Source organism: Akebia trifoliata, chromosome 2, assembly GCF_017979445.1.
Source record: "Akebia trifoliata isolate Shusen 1 chromosome 2, ASM1797944v1, whole genome shotgun sequence".
NCBI classification, from domain to species: Eukaryota; Viridiplantae; Streptophyta; class Magnoliopsida; order Ranunculales; family Lardizabalaceae; genus Akebia; species Akebia trifoliata.
This window is the reverse complement of record NC_141376.1, coordinates 10,319,942-10,344,220: the sequence shown is the minus strand read 5'-3', so window position 1 is coordinate 10,344,220 and position 24,279 is coordinate 10,319,942. Positions and strand designations below refer to the sequence as shown.

Below are 24,279 nucleotides of genomic sequence, written 5' to 3'. Positions count from 1 at the left end.
TCATCTCAATAATCAAGTTCATCCAAGTGATTGATTTCAAAAAACTCATGGTGGTCAAACTCATATCGATCTTCGATTGCCATGAGTTTGAAGGAGGGTGTTAGAGTATCAAATAAGAGACAATGTAATACAGTGTCTTGTAACACACACAGGGCGGAGGATTTTGCCCATGTGAGGGGCAATTAAGAGATAAAATTCTTTTTTGTGGGGGCAACTGAGAGTAAAACATAATATTTGTGGGGGCAGTTAAGAGTGGAAAAAAAATTGTGGGGCAATAGTGGTAGATTTTGTTATCCACCACTAAAATATGTCACAATAGCTCACTAACTAGTCCATAGACTTTGAAAATTCTTGTTGGGGCAAGTGCCCCCACAACCCCAACCGTAAATCCGCCCCTGATAATACACCAAATTACCTTTGAAGATAAGATAAATTGTCAAGATAATAGGATTAGATCTGGTTGTAGTTATCCAATCAATTAGGATTTGTTTATTTTCTATATAAATCATATTTGATTTATATAATTAATCATTTGAAATCTATTCAATTTCACCTTTATTTAGAAAAAAAAAAATTTATTGTGTATTTCTTTTTTGGTATTTTGAAGTTTCCATATTGGCCTAACATAAATTTTGATTTCTTATTTTAAAGAAGTAGCAAAAACTAATACTTTTCTATCTTAGTTTCCAGGTTTACACGTAGTTTTAAGATTCATACATTATTTCGGCAATAGCCAAAACTCTGAATATAAGTTGTGATGTCTAGCCTCGTATCACACTATATATGATATACATCAAACTTCCAACTACCGATGCATAGGGGATGTCTTTTATGTCTTTCTTTTCCTTTTCATTTGAAAAACTTTGCTTCACACTGATTAATCCTGACCCAAAAACAAGATAAGAGATGTTGGGGAAACGAAGCAATTCCAATAGAGGAAGTGTTGTATCCTAACTAATTGCCCCAAGAAGATGGGGGTGATAAAAAAAAATTGAGAATCCGAAAGAAATTAAGTTATAAGTATAACTTATATTAAATTTATTTTCTCTTGAGGTAATAGTTGGGTCAAGAATTTTTTTATTTATTGCCGTGATGTATCAAAACCTTTGAATATTGAACAAAATATTTCTAAATCTATTGATGCTTCGAGAACAATATTTCATTCCAAGGTTGTAATAATTGATATGAGAGATTATATTGCCATACCAACTATTGCTAACGTCACCCCCAATTCATATGTCAACAAAGATTAGCGCCTATCTCGAGGGCGGCATTAGCAAAAGTTAATGTGACAATTGATATTCCTATTTCTGGCCTAGTAGATGCTTCCTAGCTGAGGACAAGAAGTCCTTCAATCAATATGGTTGAGGACAAAGACAGCGCTTAATTTTCTATTATCCTTCACAACAAATACACCAACAAAAGTATTTAATATGTAATACATATATAGATGTTCCCATGGGGCATGTTACGCCAACAAATGAGACAAGGAGGCCTGGACTGGAGTTGGTAATTAAGAAAAGCCTACGGACAGTAGGTTGCAGTTTCAAGTTCATTTAAAGATTCATTTTTTAGTCTACCTTTGATTAATTAATGAAGTATCCAAAATTAAGTCTGATTCACAATGTGAAAAAAATCCATATTTGACAGACCAAGAGGTCGAATTATGAATTGTCAAAATTTTTTTTCGACGGATTGAAACTATCAAATTAATGAAGGATGAGAGAAATTCGACAGTTCTAAACCGTCAAATCTAGGAACATCAAGAATTTCAACGGTCTTAAAGCGTCAAAATTCAGTTTTTAAAATTCGTGGGTCTTGACCTGTCAAAATTTCCAATTTTCACGTAGTGATTGGTGATTTATTTCAAATTAATATTACCAAGTTTCATCAGCATGTTTATCGTGCATGGCCATTGATAATAAGTTCAAGCTCCAACCTACACAAAAAATAATAAATTATACTGATTTTGGTGTGTGTTCTATTTGTTTTACGAGTAAACTTAGTTTTTTAGTGAGTAAGTAACTTAGTGATCAATGACGGGAAATAAATTCAAGTCTATGGTATCATCATCCATGGATTTTGTGGGGTTCTCCTTGATTTGACCGTTGTCTTATGCAAAATCAAATCTTGATAGGGATGACTCTGCAAACAGAACTCTGGCGATAAAGTTAGTCGTCAGAATTAAAGTAGAGTTTATGATTCAATTGGCAGGTTAAAATTGAGGATGTCTCCATTACGTATTTAAGATATTTCACTAATTTTTTCTTTTTATTGATAAATTTTTTATTTTATTTTTTCTTTTTGTAATTCTATTTTTAATGAATTCTTGATGGGATTTGAACCTAAATCTCTTGTATAATAACCCAAAGACTTTACCAACTAAGGTAATTGATGCAACATCCTTGCTAATTGTCAAATTCCCTATATTCATTTATCATTGTAAGAGCTTTCAACCTTAGAATCCCTAAGATATCTAAGATCTCGTATATGATGTTAAGAAAATCAAGGATTGTCGAATAAATATTCAATATCTTTATCAGGGTCTTGTTAACGTGTTCCCTAAGGGCACACATTAAAGTGCAATAAATACACTTTGAAAATTAAATCTGAGGGTCACTACAGTAAAATAGGTCTATAGCGACGGTCGTGACCGTCGCTATAGGGACAAAATACCGTCGCAATACATCTAGCAACGGCCAAGGAGGCCGTCGGCAGTCGTCGCAAATAGTCCCATCGCTATATGATATATCGACGGCCAACTATTGGGACGGACGTCGTTAGTGCATGACTTTTAGCGACAGCCGATAGTGGCCGTCCCTATAGGGTATCATTTTTATAAAAAAAATTTCTCTTTAGCCACGCTTTGGCCGTCGCTATAAAGGCTTTTGAAGAAAAAAAAATTTTATTTTACACCAACCCCCTCATGTATTGTTGAATATTGGAGATACCCCTATGTTTTGAAATTGATGACCATGACCCCAATTACCAATATAAAAAGACCCAAATGCCCACTATACTAGAGTTCCTTGTGTTACTATTACCAGATTGTGATACAAATTCTCATCAGACGTCCTTGATGAGCTACTAATTTTACTTTTACATTACAAAAATTAATGGACATGGAGTAATTAAAACCACTTGTCACCAACTACAACATGTTAAGCTCCTTTCATCTAATATCCACTTCAAATGCCATATAATAGTGAACAACACAAACAATTCCTACAAAAACAGGACGAAAAATACAAACGAAAGTAAATAATTAAGGAAAGACCCGAAAAATGTAATTGAAAATGGTCTACTGTCCAACACCTGTGGAAACTATCCACCATTTTCTCTCAGTAATCTGTTTCATACCTGAACTTGATGACTAAATGGCAGGCTCATTTCCACGACAACAACGATGACCAATGCATGAGAGAGTAATTCTGCATAAGGTACACATCGTGCTTTGATGTTGCCCACAACAGATTGCTTTGCTGCAAAATGAAATTAAAAGTAACTCTAAGAGTAATACATGCTCTCTACAACCCATATCACCCTAGTTAACGAGTTTTTGGCATGTTGGGTGTCTTTCACATAAGTATGGTCCTCTTTTGCTTTGTGCCTGTGTCCTCTACAACCCATATCACCCGAGCATCCATGTCAAATTGGCTTACCTGGTCCACCTTAGTATTCCTTAATAAAAAAGAAGCACACAAGGATCAAAGCATCACAATGCCTACTGTGATTTTATTTCAACACCCAAAACCAAGATGAAAAGGAAACCAAACCCAATTCATAAATCTGAATAAAAATAGGAAATGCCCAAAACATTGGAATTCACATACCAGATGAAAAAACAGCCCCATTACATGTCTCATGATCATATGTTTTATGTACCAAAACATAATCCAATATTATGAGTTTAGTTTAGATTAGGTCAGTACTATTAGTTTAGTATTTCATACAACTTCAAAATGAACTGCAGATAAAAAATAATCCAATACAGATATAGGCCACCATTGGTGGTTTAGTATTTCATAAACGGAAAAATAATTAAAAGGCTAACCACCAAGAAAATTATATCAACATGGCTAAGTTAACATAAGCCTTTGATAGAACTTACTTATGGAGAAGGAGAAAACCTCCACACAAGATAAATGTGCCCGTAACAAGAATCCACCCAATGACCACCAAGCTACAGCCATTCAACATATAAACACTTGATGAGGGGGGAAAAAACATAGTGAAAAGAAATAGGTTTATTAATGTCATGTGACTCACATGCATACAAGAAATTGCATTCCGAGAACAGAAAACACTGCAGAAAGTAAACACCATAACAATCATAAAATTTGCACAAATCATCAATAGATGAAGTGACCCGAAACTTCAAGAAAGTAATATTGAGGATCAATTTGCTTACAAAATCCAAGAAATGCCAAGAGGAGCATTATAGCAGCAATTATGATTAGACTATCTCCTACATGAACAGAAACAGATGAAATGGATTTAGTTGCAATTAATCTCAAAAGCAACAACCTTCTGATCTATATATTATCTTGTAAGCCATTTGCGAAATTCTTTTCTACATGTCTAAAATAGAACAATAGATTGGACTGTTCAAATCAGATCTTCAGCCAGGAGCTTTTAGTGTAAGCCACCATTTTGGGGGATTTAAGCCCACCAGACATGTGCAATGTGTACAACAGTGAGCATTTTTTTTTCCTGTTATGTGTGTATGTGAGTATTCCCCATGCACTTTATATGTACCAGGAACATGATCTTGTGAACTTGGAAGTATATAACTTTTGAATAGAAATGGGATGTAATGAATTAAATTAAAAATGTGAAAACATACCCTAGAAGGGTTAGTGGTAGAAACCGATCTAACATGGGAATTGCTTCTTGGAGCAGATACAGTTGGCTGTGACTCACTTGCATACAGTGAAGAAAAAAGAGGAGTTCCAGGAGGTGTGAGAAGCCTTCTCACATAGGAAAGAAAAACACACATTTAGCTGCAACTAAAGCAACCACTGCAGTGTAATAAATTAACAAAAAATTTCCATCCCATACTTGTAAACAAAAAGAAATGCTACATTTTAATTACATAAGGATGAGATACTTGCATCCGTCACAGTTTGCCAAGGACTAGATAAGCTTGTACCTTCTATTATTGTTAAGGAGAGAGTCACCTGGGAATAGTTTCTTCATGAATCATCACTTGGAAACTAGTTGAATACTCAAAGCCCTTATCAAGTCCACTCAAGTTTGTCAAATCTCAAGTCAATCATACAAAGGTAAGCTGGCCTAAATTTTATTGAGAACCATAAACTTGATTAAAATAAAGAATTTCATACTAAAAAAATTGATAGTTACTTGACTAAGTTCAAGTGAACGTATATCCGCTTAGAACCCCTATCAAGTCAGTTTTGAGCCTTAAAACCTTGGGTGGTATGATATTTTGTTTATGCCGTGAATTTTTGGTTCATATATGGTTTCTCTTTCAAGGTGTCACTTCCAGAATTTGTGCAATGTGCCCATACATGCTCTCTACAGCCCATATCACCCTAGTTAACGAGTTTTTGGCATGTTGGGTGTCTTTCACACAAGTATGGTCCTCTTTTGCTTTGTGCATGTGTCCTCTACAACCCATATCACCCGAGCATCTATGTCAAATTGGCTTACCTGGTCCACCTTAGCATTCTTTAATAAAAAAGAAGCACACAAGGATCAAAGCATCATAATGCCTACTGTGATTTTACTTCAACACCCAAAAACAAGATGAAAAAGAAACCAAACCCAATTCATAAATCTGAATAAAAATAGGAAATGCCCAAAACATTGGAATTCACATACCAGATGAAAAAACAGCCCCATTACATGTCTCATGATCATATGTTTTATGTACCAAAACATAATCCAATATTATGATTAGACTCAGTCTCCTACATGAACAGAAACAGATGAAATGGATTTAGTTGGAATTAATCTCAAAAGCAACAAAACCACATTTTAAATATGTAAAAGCTTTTTATTTACATGGCATTCAACGTGTTTTGTATTTTATCTGAATTCTTCTCTGTTCTATCAGAAAATGTGTCAGTAGACGTATTAATCTTTGTTTCGATCTCGTCAATCTGGCTTTGGACATCAGATCTTAGGAATACCCGAGCCACTCCTACTTGCAAAGGAATAAATTATATCCATCATACGATCCTATGCTTGAGTTTTCCTATTAAAATATGTTGCTAACAAACCCACCTAAGTACGTTTTCTCCATATTTCTTAAAGCTTTATTTCTGCTACTCTACTCCTATCCTACGTCAAGAGATGGAGAGACACTTACTTCAATCTCATTCATCAGTTTCATAGCCTCAATGATGCAAATGACCTGACCTTTCTGGACCTTATCTCCCACCTGAAGAAACACACACACATGATGGATCCAACAAGTAAGAATTGGATCAGACACTATGTAATTTACCATAATAATAATTAGACATAAGCCTGCATGTAGAACTTCTATACATCTATGCATACAACAAACACATTTACCTTCACAAATGTTGGTTCAATTCCTTTCAATTCCTTCTTCAAGTATAAGACTTTCAGCTTTTGCTCAATAAGTGGAGACTTGGCAACTTCATGCTTCTCAAATAGACTCTCTAAAGCCTCTACCCGACGAACTTTCTTTTTGTAATCATTGTTTTGGACCTGCAGATCATAAATGGAGTGGTGACAGTCAAAAACAATAATAATAATTGGAGGTGTGGCAGATGAAGAGTTCATCAGCCAAATCAATCGAGCTTTCTTCTTCTCTGTCTCTCTTTCTTACTCTTTACCTATAAACCCACAAAAGCAAACTACATCTTACAGATATTCAGACTCATCTAAATTCTCATTTTTACTCACAAATTGCAAAATAGATGCATTGCATATCTAACCAAACAATTAAATTCTATTAAACATTATGAAAAAGTGAACGACACACACTCGAAAATCTTCCCGAGTTGAAACAAACACATAATATAATTCAACAAATTGTTGCATTTCAGCTCTAAAACCATCAAAAAGTCAGAATGTCATTCGAAAGTACCCAAATTGCATAATTCAATAACATCGTGATTAGCTCGCTATCAAAAGAACAACAAAGTGAGAAACCAAAAGAGATCGAAAATGCATTCATTTCTCAATATCATCATTCTACTATGCTCAATTTATTACATAATGCTTCTTGACCATCCAAATAGCACAATGGTGAAGAACATATAAAAAGATAAAAGGTAAATAAGAGACAAGGTGCACTAAAACAGATACAAAAGATATCACAAGATTATGTCACAGTTAGACACTTTTTTTTTCCTGATCAGCACAGTAAGACACTCTGATAGTTCTCACAAACATGTTAGCAAAATGAACATCACACTTAAAAGAGGTTCAACATGACATGACATCTGAATAACATATCAGTAGTTTATTCACATTCCAAATATTAACAGAGGTATTATTTAAAGATGGTTCATAAAACTTCTCAGCAAACATTGGTATTAGATCCACTGCAGACTCTAAAAAATCGTGTGGGGACGTCAGACTACTATGGAAAACAAATAATTGATTTTCAGTTCCAAACTTTATTTTCAACCATGATGTCAAACTTATAAAATCTGTTAAACGTAGACATGAGAAGAAAAAAACCAATTACAGAAGGGTGCCTGAAAATCTGGTGTCAAGTGCCACTAATGAATAAGTTGATTGGGAATGTTCAATAATGGGATGGGATGCTACAGCGTCTTCTTCTCCGTGAGTGGGATTGGGGACAGTAAGGACTACAAAATGGATTGTGAAACGTTAATTTTACATTCATAAATTATCCAGCGTCTTCTAAGGAGACCTTTTCCTCTCTATAGGGACTTGACCTTCACAACTTGCCCTTTTGATACTAATGCCGTTTTATGGATGGAACATTTGGTTGAAGTAACTTAGCTAGATAAATAACTGGACTCAATATCTTAATTGGTAAAATATATGTGTGATGATATTATAGATTTGGGTTCAATTCTCACTACACTGAGTTACTGATCTCACTAAGAAAGTAAGTTTGTGCTCTAGAATTATAAAAAAAAAAGGGCACTGAAATGCCCAAGGAGCAATCCCACTAAGATATTATTTCAATATAATCTATTAACCCCTAACAGGATTATGTAAAGGTAATAGAGAAGTAGGTCCAAATGTTGATCGAGGTATGTGTCATACCTCAACCTTTTCCCCAATATGGAGGGCAAAACGTATGCTCAAAACGTACATTATATATGCAAACATCCATGCACCACACTCACACAGACAAATAAATGCATACAAACACAGACACAAAGAAAATAGATATACCTTATGGTATAAGGTGAGACCTTTCAAAATCTTGATGAGAACAGAACTACTAGCATTCGTTGTAGACTGCAGCATTGGCCTGATAACAAGGCAGGGACAAATTGTTACAACATCAAGCCCACTTCCTTTCGCATACACCAAAGCCTCACTTTCTGCCACTATTTTGGCATAACAATACCAATTCTGATTCATGGAAATTGGAAATTAGTGTAATGTAGAGGAAATAAAAGTACCCATTTCATCAAAGTAAATCCATGTAAAACATATAATATAAATATATGAGTCATTGAAACCTAATCCTTAAATAAAACATATAATATACTTTGCATAATTTCTCGCATTTTATTGGATTGACATCCAATGTAGCTGAACATGACTAATCGGACAAATTATCAAATCAGATCACTAATAGACTCAAATACTCGATCCATAACACAATTATCAAATTTGAATAGATATCAGGTTTGAACTGATCCATTGACATTCATAAATGATTGATTAAATCATCTATTATTAGAAATACCCAACCCCAAACATATTGTTGAGAGAAGTACGATCGATGAATGATAACTAGAAGCTTTATTATTGCTGATGAAGAACGTAAAGATCTTCAATAGTTCTGAATGTTTTTTAATCTATTTTCATGAAATTGGTGTAAGAATTCAAAAATAAAATTAAGAAATCCTGAGTAATTGACTCTTACGAATAGAAATCTTTTCAAATCCCACATATTATTCCAAATGTAGAATATGTATAACAGAGTAATTACAAATCGAATCAAAATTTCTGAATTTGAATCAAACCAAAATTTCGAAATTGGGATTTTGGATTGAAATCAAACCAAAATTTGAATCAACGCTATACAAATTAGGATTGTACAGCAAAATCAACAAAATATCAAAAAAATATGAAGAAAAATCCAGGGTTTAGGGATCGATTGGACAGAAAAATTAACAAAATATGTAGGAAAACATACCTTAATTTTTGGGAGGCCGAGATCAGATCGGATCTGTTTAGATTGTCACGCGTTTGAGAGATCGACAGTAAGGCAGAGAGGCTCTATGTCGAATAAATCCTTAATTTGAAGATCAATTTCAAACAAGATCTTCGAGTATGAGATGAAAGGCAGAGAAATCAATGGAAAAAAGAGTGTTCAAGTTTCAGCGGCTTGAGATCTTCGAACTTGTGATCTGTTTCAAACGAGATCTTCAAGTACGAGACATAGCCTTCGAGTTTCAGCGGAGATGAGAGAGAGAGGCTGTTTGAGTTTCAGCGGAGATAAGAGAGAGAAACTATTCGAGTTTCAGCGGAGATGAGAGCGAGACTTCGAGTTTCAGACGAGATGAAAGAGGCAGAGATGAAAGAGACAGAAATGAGAGAGAGACTTCGAGTTTCGAGTTTCAGACGAGATGAAAGAGGCGGAGATGAAAGAGGCAGAAATGAGAGAGAGACTTCGAGTTTCAAACGAAATAAAAGAGGGGGAGATGAGAGAGAGACTTCGATTTTGTAAAATAAACAGTTCGATAGCGACGACTAAATTTTGGCCGTCTCTATAAATAGTCGCTGTAGCCCAGTTTTCCTGTAGTGGGTATTTTGATAAAAGTAAATTTTTAAGGATATTTTTGATATAAAATCCAAATTTAAAAGTGTATTTATTGCACTTTACCATGTGCCCTTTGGGGGCATGTTAACAAAATCCTATCTTTACCTATTGAATAAAGAAGTTGAAGATAATGAATTTTTTTATATAAAAAAAAAAGGGATTTTAATTAAAAAGTTGAATATATTTTGATTTTTTCCAGTGAATTCAAGAAGGGAAAGATACCTAACCTCTTGGGATGGGATTCATTGGATCATAAAAAATAATTCAGATCCGTTGACTCATGAAAATGACTGGTAGACAAATGTAATCATGATCGTTCAAACATCACATCCAACGGTACATATATATATATATATATATATATATATATATATATATATATATATATATATATATATATATATATGGGTCACGTTCCCAAGACTCATATTGAGACTCACATTGCGACACACCGTTTTGTCTTATATGGGTAAAAATGTTTGGAATGAGCTGATTTTTTGTGAGGATGATCTCTGTGATGAGGGGATCATCCTGGCAAAAATCATCCCATTCCAAAACTTCTAACCCCATCAAAATTGATTTACAAAAATTGGACGGTCTATAATTTTTCAACAAAAATTGGACGGTCTAGAAATTTCATAATGAGCTGATTTTTGGCAAGGATGATCTCCTCACCATAGAGATCATCCTCACAAAAAATCAGCCCATTCCAAATATTTTTGCCCATATAAGACAAAACGGTGTGTCGCAATGTGAGTCCCAATATGAGTCTTAGGAACGCTGTTCTATATATATATTTGCTTCTCATTTTTATAAATTTTCTTTTATGGAGTTAATGATAACGACTCTTTTGTTTTTGGCCAGAGAATGAAAATGGGGTTGGTCTATTTGCAAACACCGAAATGGCGAATTGCACTCACTTAAATTATTTTTGTTAAAAAATAAAAAATAAAAAAATTTATTCTTTCTTTTTGACTTATTATTCACACCTTCACTTACCGATAGGCTGTGTGTAAAAAAACCTACCTATTGGAAACAACGTTTCACTCCCACTAATTGAAAATTATACATTTCTATTTAAAATATTAAATTCGAATTAACTTATGTGGATAAAGGAATAATGGCCATTAGTATTTTCAATTCTTCAAAGTTCTTCGATAGATTTGAAGCAATGGAGATAAGTTTATAAGATTTTTACGATTCATTTTCTTTGTTTAAATTTTTTTGATAGTGTTATCTCACATGGATTGACCAACGAATATAATCACATGCAATATATATATATATATATATATATTTCAATTATTATTAACATTTGAAACAATTTTTATAAAAGAACAATATCTCAAATTCTTATTTGAAGAACAGAACACTTACTCCGTAGACAATGGAAACTCTTCAGGCATGGAACAACTCCACTTCTAGATTAGTAGAAGGTCAAGATCATGTTAGCATTACCACATCAAGTTACATGTGTTTTAGTGTAACAAAGAGCTGGATTGTAGTTTTTTAGAAACATTTATCATCATCTAAAAAAATCATGATGCAATTCCAACAAAGCAAAAAAATAAAAAAAAAACAGAAGACAAACAGAGGGAGTGAGACAAAAAGATATGAACTTCCAAACAAGTTTCTGAAGAAAATTGTGCAGAAAAAAGTTGTGTTAAAATAAGAAAGTTAACCAAATAAAGCTAGAAATTAGAAAGAAGCCAAAATGTAATAACTGAGCATGATAAGGCATATTTACATATCATATAAGTGATTTGGTTTGGGCATTTTCAATTAAACACACGACACAAACTTAATGCTCCCAAACCAACCAAATATAAAATCGCACAAGGAAACACACAATCTACACCATACTATAGAATTTAAGAGGTGCAGATGCTGGAAACCGAGTGAAAACAATATTAGCTTCACTTCACAGTACTAATGTGGACAGAAATCAGTCCTTATATATGAGATTTCTATAGTTGGTTTGCCTAAAATAAATGAGATTGAGCCTTCACTACTAAACTGCAAAGGTAAGATGAAAATTAAGCATTATGGAAGAGGAACTCACATTCCTTCTCCTTTCTTCAACATCCAATCAGGAACAGGTCCAGTCAGCAAATTGTCAGTCAGGTACCTAAGCCATTTCATTAGTTCTATTTGATTGTCAACTTTTTGTTACATACTAGCATACTAATCAGATCACTTACATGAAATCTATCTTTGACAGACTATCAAAGCTACTTAGAATTTGTCCTGCTAGCTTGTTAAAGTTGAGATCTCTATGAAAAACATATCATCACAAAACATTTAAGGAAAAGTTTGCAGCACAAAAGAACATGTTCAACAACATTGTTTGAAGCTCAAACAGAGCCTTTGACTTATGAACCAATAATTCAACACATTGTCTTGTGAGAAGCTCAAACCAAACTTACAAAGAATAGTTCCGTGCCTCAAGGGCACTGATCTACCCCCGAAATATTCATAAAGGAAGACGACATTCTTAAATGTATATCAGCTTATCTAAATGCATTCTTTTTATATAGAATACTTCATACAAACTAAAGTATTCAACGAAAACATCACTCAACATGAAATAATCTGCTGTGCTTGTGGGAGTCGGTATGTGCAATACTTTGTACCAGCAATGGACACCAACACATGTGTCCGCGTCTTTGTGGGTGCGGTAGTAAATGCTTTTTTGTTAGAGCAACTATTACAGATTCTTGAGGATGTGGTAATAAGTGATAAGAATACAACAACATATTGGAAAATAGAAATGGCAAAACAAAGAGGTTCAAAGCCTGACCAATCAGAGCCATTAATCAATCGTGTAGGTGGCACCACAGTAACTTCAGCATCAAGAGCTGAAAAACTCGTGAGAATTTTTTTTTTAGGAAAGAGAGAGTGTAAATAATTAGACAAACACTATAAATGAAAAACATTTGTATGAAATGTAACCATTTAGTGTAATTACATAAACGTAGTTATAACACAACAACTTGAGGTTCGACTGCGGGGGCAGAGCTAGGATTTTCTTGTAGTGGGGGCAAATTGAGAATGATGTGGATGGCGATAATAAGAAAATTTAGGGACACACATGCCTTACAAATCAGGAACTTATTCGAAAGATGTGAAAAATAAATTTTCAACTCTTAAATTACTTCAAGAACTTGGAAAATTATAACACTAAACAGCAAAACATACATAAATAAGTTAAAGTAGAATTGAAATAAAAAGCATCGAAAATAACAGATATTAGAATTATAATGCTTTACATTGGTCTACAAGCTAGAAAGGTGAATTTAGTATTTCGAGAAATGACAATGAACTATCAAATTCAAGTACATAGATTTACTATAAACAAAAAATAATAAAGAGCAGCTGCACATGCATTTTGGGAAAGTAAAAAAAAAAAAAAAATTAACCATAAACTCACCTGAAATCTGATTTCGTCCAAAAAGTGATTTAGATCATATCTGAAGTACAATAAATAAAATCTTTAAAAACCTGTCTTTCGGTGCTGAAGCTCAACTGAGTTGATCTCTTCTTGATATTAAAAATCTAAAAAATGAAATCAAGGATTTAGAGTTCGATTGCTACACCGTAATCAAAAGTATCACTTCCAATGATTAAAATCTTAGCTATAAAAATGAGAAATTAGGGTTTTGATTTGAAACTGAACCAAAAATTGAATTAAAACTATAAAAATTAGGAATTTGATTTGCAATCGAATCAAAATTTGAATCAACACTATAGAAATTAGGATTATACAGAGAGAGAGAGAGAGAGAGAGAGAGAGAGAGAGAGAGAGAGAGAGAGAGAGAGAGAGAGAGAGAGAGCTCAACCTATATAGATCAGCGTCGAATTTGAGATGAAAGAGAGATCGAGAGATCAGCGTCACAGATAGATCAGCGTCGATGTCAAGTTTGAGGATGAGAGATGGAGAGATCATCGTTGACTTTGAGGGTAAGAGTGAGAGACGGAGATATCAGCGTCGATGTCGAGGGTGAGAGACAGAGTGTTTTTGTCTGAGACAAGAGACGAGAGATGAGAGACAGAGAGATTGAGTGGGTGGGTTGGGTTCTAGATGACTCTACAGCGACGATCAAAATATGATCGTCACTAAAGTCGCCGCTATAACCAATTTTTCCTATAATGAGAGTGATGTCCCCATAATTTCCTTCAGTTATTGGGGGGGGGGGATTATAGAGGGTCGAAAAAGGATGGTGATGAAAATTTTGTTAGAAGGTCGGGTACCAAGAGATGCGGATGCTCTTTTTTCTTTGAGAGGTTTGAAACTACCTAATGATGATCAATGAAAAATCAAGGTATTATGTGATTCCCAAAATCACAAGATTACTGAGCATAATGAGGGGCATTCATTTATTGGAAAACTATTACCAAGTAATAAATAACTACTCTATGCAATGACAATGTAGGTGTTAAGTTAAAATAAATTCTCCAAGCAATTAAGGAAATAAATCAATTCAATGTTACAAAAATAAGCTCTATTTATACTGAGTGGTCAAAATTGAAGAAAACTTATCCACCTAAAGAAATCTTAGTTCAAAGTCAAACCCCTCCAAAAAGAGAAAACCATTTACAACACGCGGTCAAGGACGGGGAAGGATGATAAGTCGGGTGTTGACACATCAACGTTAGATCCACCTAGGATTTCTTCAATTCAAAGTGAAGCATCAAATCCACCTAAGATTTATTTAGTTCAAAGTGGAGTATTACCTTCTTCTTCTAGGTGTAGCACGAATAAAGTACTGGTGAAAAAGCATCTACTTCACCGTAGAAGGTCAACTGATCACGATAGATATATCCAGCATTTCCCATATAAGGTATCCAAGTATATTGTAGAAATAAAGGATTTTTCTGGACATGAAAATTATGGTTTTAGAACAGTTGTTGGACTTTTGGGTATAACTGACGATAACTCTATGAGTCAAGTAAAACGTCATTTGAGGGATGAGTTGATCTTATTTCAAGCTCATTACATTTAGATATTTAGAAATGAAGCACAGGTTGATGAGCAAGAGAAAATACTAAATTTTTATACCGGTCACTATGTTATGAGTATGCTTGATATGGGTCATCTAATTGCTTCGCATTAAGATGTTTTTATACTTCACTATCAAGACAACAATGCTTAACCTTTTTGCCTTTATGATCAGCAACACTAACAATTGAGGCACAAAAAACATTATGATCGGTTACATAAATGATCATTTTATCCAGCTTTTTATACAAGAAGGATGTCTAATACCTCCTATCACCGAGGTTTGAAGAAAACACCATGATCCATTGGCTTCAAATTGAGCGAGTATGTTCTCAAATAGGATTGACCAATTTAAAGAAATGATTTGATTAGATGTTGCGGTACATGAAAGTCCAATGACCCTCGACAATGACAGTGACTAGTTAACATATTTATGTTATTTTTTTTTTTTAGGCATGCAAGCCAATTTGATATGAATATTTTGAGGCTTGCGAGCTAATTTTTTTAGGCATGCAAGTGATTATATTTATGTTATATAAGTATACTTATAACTATTTGATTTGAATGTTGTCATTACTTGTAAACATTGAGTAAATGCGAGTGAAACATAATTTGGGTGGAAATTTTTTTTAAAAGTTTATTGTTTGTTCGGTACCATAGTATCGAATTTAACACATATGACTCAGTAAGTACATACCAAGTGTTCAATCCAACTTTCAGTGCAGGGTGGGTACTGAACATAAACTTTTTAATTTGAAGTGTTATGTATTTTTGATATTTTTATATCAAAACTTTTATTGTTGACTCAATAGGTAAATATCGAGAACGTTATACAAAATTCGATCCTAGATTACTACACATACATAAAAAGTATAAAAAAGTTAAAATAGTAAAGCCAATCATATGGTATGGTTAAAATATAAAAAGGGCAATATATGGGAAAATGCTCCATCTCAATTTCAAAAATATATGTAACACACTTTTATTTTCTTTTTAAGGTAAATGGGTGCCTTAAATGATAGTTAAGGACATTCGTCCAACGTGATGCAGATGGAGACATTGGGTTTCGTAGGTAATCATTTTTGCTTAACAAGGCTCATTGGCCACTCACATGGAGTTATCCTTATTAACCTGGTATCTGTGATTTGTGAGGATTTTATGCTCCCAGGGAATTTGGGCAAGATATGGTGCTCTGAGGCTAGTTGCCTTGCCTAGGCTAGTTGGGCCTAAGGGTCTGGAACCTCGACATAAAAATAAAAGTAAAAAAAATAAAAAATAAAATAAAATTTGTTGAACAAATTCTTCACAATCCTTTGTTAATGATAATTCTTGATTTTTTTTTCCGTGATTCTCTTATGAATTCTCTTCGATGATCAAATCAATAAATATTTCAATAGAATGTATTAATTTTTCACTTAATGAAAATAATATACTTTTACTTTTATTTGATGCCAAGTTGTAGAATTTCATTTCCCCTAATTGTAGTACATGATATTTTCTTCCTATCCCTATAAAAAATGTGGAATGCGTTCCAACTCTGAAATTTCATTCACATTCTTCCCTTTATAATCAAAATAATAATAATAACAATATTATTATTATTATTATTGGGCACACATCAAACATTTCTTGAAATGACAGAGGGAGTCTACTTTTTATTAGAGAAATTCTAATGCCACACTAACTTTTGCTGACACCACCCCAATTCATGTATACATATCACATAAAGAATTAGCACACATCTTGTGGTGGCATTACAAATAGTTGGTGTGGCAATAGAAGCTCTTTTTTTAAAAGGAAGAGAAGGTGTGCAATAATTAAGGATGATATAATAATTAAAAAATATGAAACATTTTAGGTTTGGGGTGCAACTCAGTGGTGTACTGATCTGCAAGTGTTGGATTCCTTAAAGAACCTGGTCATTAATTAAAAAACTGAAGCTGGCCCTGACAGTGCCAATAACTTTAAAAAAAAATTAAAAAATTAAAAAATTATTATTGACTATTGACTTAGTTTAATTTATTATTGACTATTGACTTAGTGTCATCTGCTTATATATTTCATTATAAAAGTTATAAAAAATTATATATTTCACTAGTTGCGTCACTTCATCCCTTATTTGACTGTTTCCACTTTCAAGGGTAAAACAATTGTCTCACTATCCTAAGGATTTCTAAATAGTATCATTAGGAAATCTCCATGATCTCTAGGATTCCTCTGTTTCATCCTCCCATCCATGCAGTACGCTTGACGCGGTCCGTCAGACATCGCTACAGCTTTAAAAAACTAACTATTTTAACAGAAATTACAAACTGAACGACCCTGGCTGTCCCTTACTCTCATTGTGGATCTTTAAATATCCCACCACACTATCTCAACTTTACCATCTCTAGCTCGCTCGCTCTCTCTCTCTCTCTCTCTCTCTCTCTGTGTGTGTGTGTGTGTGGTGAGTGTGAAACTAAAATGACGAAAACGCCAGAAGAAGAACACCCACAGAAGGTGTTTGGATGGGCAGCGAGAGATACATCTGGTGTCCTCTCACCTTTTAAATTCTCGAGAAGGTATTTTATTTTTCTTATTTTTAAAATTCTCTCTGTACGTGTTGTTGTGCTCGATTAAGGTCCTTTGTAAAGCAAACGAAAACTATAACAATAATATATAAATAATTGACAGGGACTTTTTTTTAATAATATTAATTTGATACCTTCCATAACAATAAATACTAGTTGTAGAGGACAAAATTATATGAACTTTGAATTTTCCTTTCCAAATAGTTATTTTTCACTGTTGATTTCAATTTTAAGTTTGGAAGTTATGTAGAAGTTTGGTGGCAAACCTTAGATCACCATCACGACACATTATTTTTTGAATTTTTTATTTACTTTTTAGCTGAATTTCTCAAAAAAACTTGGGGCCGCTATGTTGGATTGCTGATGTGGTTATCCATTTGAGCAGAACAATCCTTAGTAACAATCTTATTAAGTTAGTAAGGAAAATGTTTATATATATATATATATATATAGGATTAGGATCCGTGTACATACATTCTACTCATATATCTACAACTTGTTTTGTCCTATGTGGGTTAAAAGTTTCTGATTGAGCTGATTTTTGGTGAAGATGATCTCTATGACGAGAAGATCATTCCCACCAAAAATCAGCTAATTCTAAAACTTCTAACCCCATATTTATGAGTTGAAGAATCGTGGACCGTCCATTTTTTGTAAATCACTTTTGATGAGGTTAAAAATTTGGGATTGAGCTGATTTTTGGTGAGGATGATCTCCTTATCATAGAGATCATCGTCACCAAAAATCAGCTCAATGCAAAACTTTTAGCCACTAGGAGAAAACATGTTGTAGATATAAGAGTAGATATGTGTGTACGCGGAACCTGGCCCTATATATATATATATAGGGTCCCGTTCAGCACCCTAAGCTTTACCACACACTTTAACAAACGTGTTTTGTCTTACATGGGTTAGAAGTTTTGGAATGGGCTGATTTTTGGTGAGGATGATCTCCATAGAGATCATCCTCACCAAAAATCAGCTCATTCCAAAACTTCTAACCCCATCAAAAATGGTTTACAAAAAATGGACGGTCCACGATTTTTCAACTTGTAAACATGGGGCTAAACATTTCGGAATGGGCTGATTTTTGGGGAGGATGATCTTCTAATCATAGAGATCATCCTCACCAAAAATCAGCCCATGTAGGACAAAAAACGTTTGTTAAAGTGTGTGGTAAAACTTAGGGTGCTGAACATTTCCCATATATATATATATATAAAAGTTTTGAATTTCTCCCCTCATTTTACCATAAATACCACCACTCTCACTCAAAGGTTGGGCTTAAAACGGGTCGGGTTTGGGTCAAATATGTGTTTACTCATATTCGTATCCATATTTTTAATTCGGATCCGACCTTTACCAATATGTTTGCAGGGCCAATGGCGACAACGATGTCACCATGAAGATACTTTATTGTGGAATCTGCCATTCAGACCTTCACTCCATTAGGAATGAATGGGCAACCGCGCTTGAAGGCATAGAGCAGTTCTCAAGCACCTCCCTCTTTCCTATGGTCCCTGGGTACTCTTATCTTTTCCATTTCACTATCATTATTATCATCATAGCCATTTGCTTGGGGTCATGGTTTAAAGTTCCTCTAGTTTAAGAATGTTTCTATACCAAGACGTATAAGTTTCCAAAACTATAATGAAACATTGACCCCCAAAACATTCAATGTTTCGGAAATATTTCAATTTATCTCTAAATGTCTAGGAATTTTTCAGTTGAGACGATTTCAGATTTTCTCTTAACCAAAACATTACTTAGAGAAGTACTTTGCCTATTGAAATCATCTTAACACTAAAACCATAACCTTTTTGCGTGTGTAGGCATGAGATCGTTGGCGAAGTGACAGAGGTAGGATGCAATGTAGCAAAATTCAAAGTGGGAAATAAGGTGGGCGTGGGATGCATGATTGGATCATGTCGCTCATGTGACAGCTGTGTTCATGATTTAGAAAACTATTGCCCTAAATTAATACTCACCTACAATGGAAATTACTATGATGGAAGTAAAACCTATGGTGGATATTCAGAGAAGATTGTTGTGGATGAGCATTTTGTTGTCCAAATCCCAGAAAACGTGCCCCTAGATGCGGTTGCACCGCTATTGTGTGGTGGTATTACAGTTTACAGCCCAATGAAATATTTTGGACTGAGTGATCCCGATAAACATTTGGGTGTAGTGGGGCTTGGTGGGCTTGGTCATATGGCTGTGAAATTTGCCAAGGCTTTTGGGATGAAAGTTACAGTGATCAGCACTTCAATTAACAAGAAGAAGGAAGCAATTGAACGACTTGGTGCCGACTCATTCTTGGTTAGTCGTGATCCAGAAGAGATGCAGGTAAATGAATGGATGTTGTATATGTCACATATTGTTGATGGATATCAGGGCCAATTTAGAACCAATCTAAAGCAGTCATATTTGATATTTGAGCTTGGAATCGTAGGATTAGCTACATATGTAGTGCATTTCACGTTCTAATTAAGGCTGTCAATGGGCAGGTTTGAGCCAAGCTTGGATGAGTCCTAATCCATCCCTATATCATGTGGACTATTTCTTAGACCAGGCCTAAATCCGAAATACCGAAGTCGGTTAAGCCTTGCCCTAATGGGCTGGGAAGAATTACTACTGCTTAGCTTTTCAATTTGTCTATGACCAATATTTTTTTCCGATAAAGAAAGGTATCTCACGTCCCTTTTGGGATGTGCACTAGTCCCTATGACTACATGCCCTGACCCCACAAAAGTTTTCCAATGTCAACACAACAGGGTAAATTAGATGGTCACCCAGTTTTGAACACATAACTAGAACCTTTCGAAGTTATTTAAAGTCATTTGATGTTACTTTTTATCAAAATAGGGATCAAATCTCCATCCAAGTTAAAAAACTGTTACAGATAAGGAAAAACTTGGTGTTTTATGATATGCTTTAATTATTTTTGTTACAAAAATTATATATATACATATATAAAATATAATTGTGGGTCAGGTCAGGCTGGGATAGCTAGCCCTAGTTCTAACACTAAAGTTTTTGATGTCTCAGGCTGCAATGGGCACTATGGATGGTATTATCGACACAGTCTCTGCTGTTCATCCACTCCTTCCATTAATCGGATTGTTGAAGACACAGGGAAAGCTGGTTATGTTGGGTGCTCCAGATAACCCGCTAGAGCTACCTATTTTCCCTTTGCTTATGGGTAAGTTTTCATAATTACGATCATTATCATCAATTCATCATCATCAACTTGTAACTAGAAAGACTATTCGATCCATAATCAGTATATCGATTTCAGAATAAGCTTGGTCGTGGTTTCACTAACAACGAAAAATTTGATTTGTTTTATAGGGAGGAAGATAGTGGCAGGTAGTGGCATTGGTGGGATGAAAGAGACACAGGAGATGATAAATTTTGCAGGGAAGCACAATATAACAGCAGATATAGAGGTTATATCGATGGACTACGTGAATACAGCTATGGAGCGACTTGCCAAAGGTGATGTTAAATACAGATTCGTCATCGACGTGGCAAATACACTTAATGCAGAGGCACTTTGATGGAAACCGAAAGTCTAAGATGTTGAAAGTGAGTAATAAATTCAAGTTCTATTGATCTGTCTATTTGGTTTGGTTCCAAAGATCAGAGTTGCTTTTATGTTCTATTTGTAGCAATGCATTTATGCATTATGAGATGTATGTATCTTGTGCAATGATTTAGTGGTGTAAACTCTTTATGAAGATGTATGATTTTAAATAAAGAATTGCATCGATTTAAATAAAGATTGTCCACCTGCAATCCATATCCTCCAAGGACACTAATTTTTTATTAATTTTTTTCTTTTTTAGGTGTACAATTGATGCTTTTAGGGCACTTAAATTTCTGATAAGTGATCGATGAGATTGCATGATGTACATGATTTTGGTTCTATTCATATTAATGAATTTAGCTAAAACAAACTTTGCCGGTCCTCCCCAAAGTCAACGAACTGGGGAATTCACAATCCGTTGAGATTTCCATATGTATTCTCGTATATGTGAGCAGGTTTGCTTATCCATATGTAGTGAACTCTTAACACTGCAAATAAATCTTTAGAGGATTCCCAATAACACTGCCTATCATTCCCAAATATTCGGCTGACGAATATTGGAGGGAAAGATTGGGCAATTGGATCCAAATTGGTATTCTACTTACCATCTTCAACTTTGAATTCCATCTATGCAATATGAGAGGATGGCCACCAATAGTATTGCAGAATTTATTACAATCTCACAATCCTCCTGGGGACCAAAGATGATAGTGAGGTAGATGAAATGTTGATGATGAAATATATATGCACCAAACTTGAAAACAACTTGGTGGAATAATGTTGAAGTATTATTTTGGATATATATAATTTTTTGTGTGGATATCGTGGGTATCCCCACCCTTCGAGTGGGACTAATCCCACGGTCACACGCACCACCCCCTTGGAAAGTCTTATGTGCATCGGGTTGAGTCAAGGGTCAACCGGACCCTAGTGGGTGGCCCAGAGAAATTTATAGTTTCGTGGGGTTTCAAACACTTGACCTACTCTTCTTGAGGAGCTTATCAAGACTCGGCTTGCCACTAGGCCAACCCCTTGGGGTTTGGATAAGATAATATGACCATCACATATGTTGCAATAGGAGATGAGTGGACCATACATATATAATCTTAAAGTAATCGTCAAGGGATCAAAGTTATTTTGCGCAAAATAAATTGGTTGCAACCAATAGGCTCGAACCAAGTAGCTAGGGTCCTTCTACTCGTGGATGGAATTCAACATCTATGAAAGTATGATTTTTTTAAAAAGTCCATTAATTAATTCTAAAAATGAATCTTGATCATATCTTCTCTCTAATAATAACTCCATATGTTGATCAAGGTCCAGGTCCTGGCGATGACAAAGATAGTTGGTGGTATATGTGAAAATCGAAACAGATAGGGTCTAGTCTCCAAAGAATGCACTCTGAAAATATGAATTGTTAGCAGGCTTGTCTCCTTTGAAGTGAAAACGAAAAAAGAAATCCACATGAATCAAATCGGTATGAACCAAACCAATTTATAGTACGGTTTGAATTGGGTTCATAAAATCAAGCAAACCACAAACCCACTGATCACTTAATTTTGATGGAGTTCGACAAACAAAACATATTTTAATTGGTTCAATGAACCAAACCAATTATTATATTTTTTTCATTGCTTATATTTATAATTTAGATTATTATATTAATTTTTTTTTATATAACTTATAAAATTTTAACATTATAATAGTACTTTTAACAAATATACATGAATTATAAATATGCACAAGTAAACCAAAGCGAAACAAGAAGCCAACTATTTCTATCTACCCCTACAAATCGGATTCATTCTAGAGAGGCGAAGTGCGAACCATGACCTTGAATTCGAACGGCAAACTGATGAACTAGAAAACATAGGCCACAACATTAAAATTGTAGAACACCATCACCCATTAAACATATCACTTATAACAATAGAAAATCTAGAAGCATGATATATTAAGTTTGGTAACAATGGAGTATTATTCTATTTAAATATTGCTTCCTTCTCTTCTTCAAGAGAAGCAGGTTCCCTGCCACAAGATGGTGTATTTTGAATCTTCTCAAGGAAGTTGAGCATCATCTCAAAGCCCTTTTCATCTGAAATTTAAAATTAAAAAAAAAAAAAAAATGAAGAAAATTAATAATCTATTATATTCGGCCCCACTTGTAAATAGATGAAAAAAAAAAAAAAAAATGGAAGATTTTTAATTACCAAGTCTGGGTACTGTGTGGCCCTTGGGGTGATGAATCACTGAAGGGTCGACAAATGATTCCAACAGAACAGTCCCGCATGTGGCTTCAAGAAGTCTGTCTCACCTGAAACCAAAAAAAAAAAAAACCATAAAAATGGTTTAACATATCAATATGATCCCATTGACCTAATATTGACATTACTTTATTTTTAATATTGTACCTAAAATGTTAATAAAAAACTTTTTACTATAAAAAATGCCTTTCTTAACATCACTTGTACGGCGAAAACACCTTTCAACACTTGGTGCAAATTTGATGCCCAGGCTTTGCATAATACCACTTTGGAACTCTCTATATTTACTAGACAAAAACTCTATTTCTGTTTTTCTTCCTCAAGCCCAGTCATCGCCACTCTAGATTTTTCATCTTCAAAATCAGCTTAAAACTCTATCTACATCAAACCTCAAAGCAAGGTAGGACTCTTGGGGAAATAGATAAAGATGGAATTTTTAGTAGAAAATACAGTTTTTCTACAAAAGTAAAAGAGAAATTTACCAAAACGGTACAGTTTTCATAATTAATTATCAAAATGGTAAACCGTAGCAATTAATTCCGAAAACAGTAATTTTACCGTTTTTGAAATTAATATTTTTTATCAAAATGGTAAAAACAGTAAAATGTATTTTTTTTTACCGAAAATACCCTTTTTGTTTTACATATGTATTTACCATTTTAACTTTAGAAATAAATTAAAATCCAACTAAATCTTTCTCTTCTTTTTAATCTTCCCAACATTAAATAGAAATATGAAAGAGGAGATAATTTTTTGTAAATTTAGTCAAAAAAATAAAAAAGGGTATTTTCGGTATAAAAAAATTACATTTTACTGTTTTTACCGTTTTGGTAAAAAATATTAATTTTAAAAATGATAAAATTACCGTTTTCGAAATTAATT

The 24,279-nt window shown here is 34.1% G+C and overlaps 2 protein-coding genes across 5 annotated transcripts; one reads left to right on the top strand and one right to left on the bottom strand.

Moving 5' to 3' along the window:
• Nucleotides 1-2,847: 2,847 nt before the first annotated feature.
• Nucleotides 2,848-9,955, bottom strand: LOC147409465 (uncharacterized). Of its 4 annotated transcripts, XM_086429215.1 has the most exons (12): nucleotides 9,350-9,955; nucleotides 8,374-8,556; nucleotides 6,544-6,702; nucleotides 6,250-6,406; nucleotides 6,028-6,166; nucleotides 5,845-5,933; nucleotides 5,181-5,265; nucleotides 4,847-4,970; nucleotides 4,270-4,306; nucleotides 4,112-4,183; nucleotides 3,361-3,482; nucleotides 2,848-3,225 (listed from the first exon to the last, which is right to left on the bottom strand). In XM_086429215.1, the coding sequence occupies exons 4-12, from the start codon at nucleotides 6,266-6,268 to the stop codon at nucleotides 3,145-3,147; spliced, it is 768 nt and encodes a 255-aa protein (XP_086285341.1). In that variant the 5' UTR covers nucleotides 6,269-6,406; nucleotides 6,544-6,702; nucleotides 8,374-8,556; nucleotides 9,350-9,955; the 3' UTR covers nucleotides 2,848-3,144. The 4 variants fall into 4 exon arrangements, with proteins under 4 accessions (XP_086285341.1, XP_086285359.1, XP_086285350.1 ...); XM_086429233.1 differs by lacking the exon at nucleotides 6,028-6,166 and having other exon boundaries at nucleotides 6,335-6,406; XM_086429224.1 differs by lacking the exon at nucleotides 8,374-8,556.
• Nucleotides 9,956-17,361: 7,406 nt separating this feature from the next.
• LOC147409464 (putative mannitol dehydrogenase) lies at nucleotides 17,362-21,330 on the top strand. The gene is made up of 5 exons (XM_086459424.1): nucleotides 17,362-17,536; nucleotides 18,922-19,068; nucleotides 19,377-19,890; nucleotides 20,593-20,746; nucleotides 20,896-21,330. Exons 1-5 carry the CDS (start codon nucleotides 17,439-17,441, stop codon nucleotides 21,102-21,104), a joined length of 1,122 nt encoding a protein of 373 aa, XP_086315550.1. The 5' UTR covers nucleotides 17,362-17,438; the 3' UTR covers nucleotides 21,105-21,330.
• The last annotated feature ends 2,949 nt before the right edge of the window (nucleotides 21,331-24,279 follow it).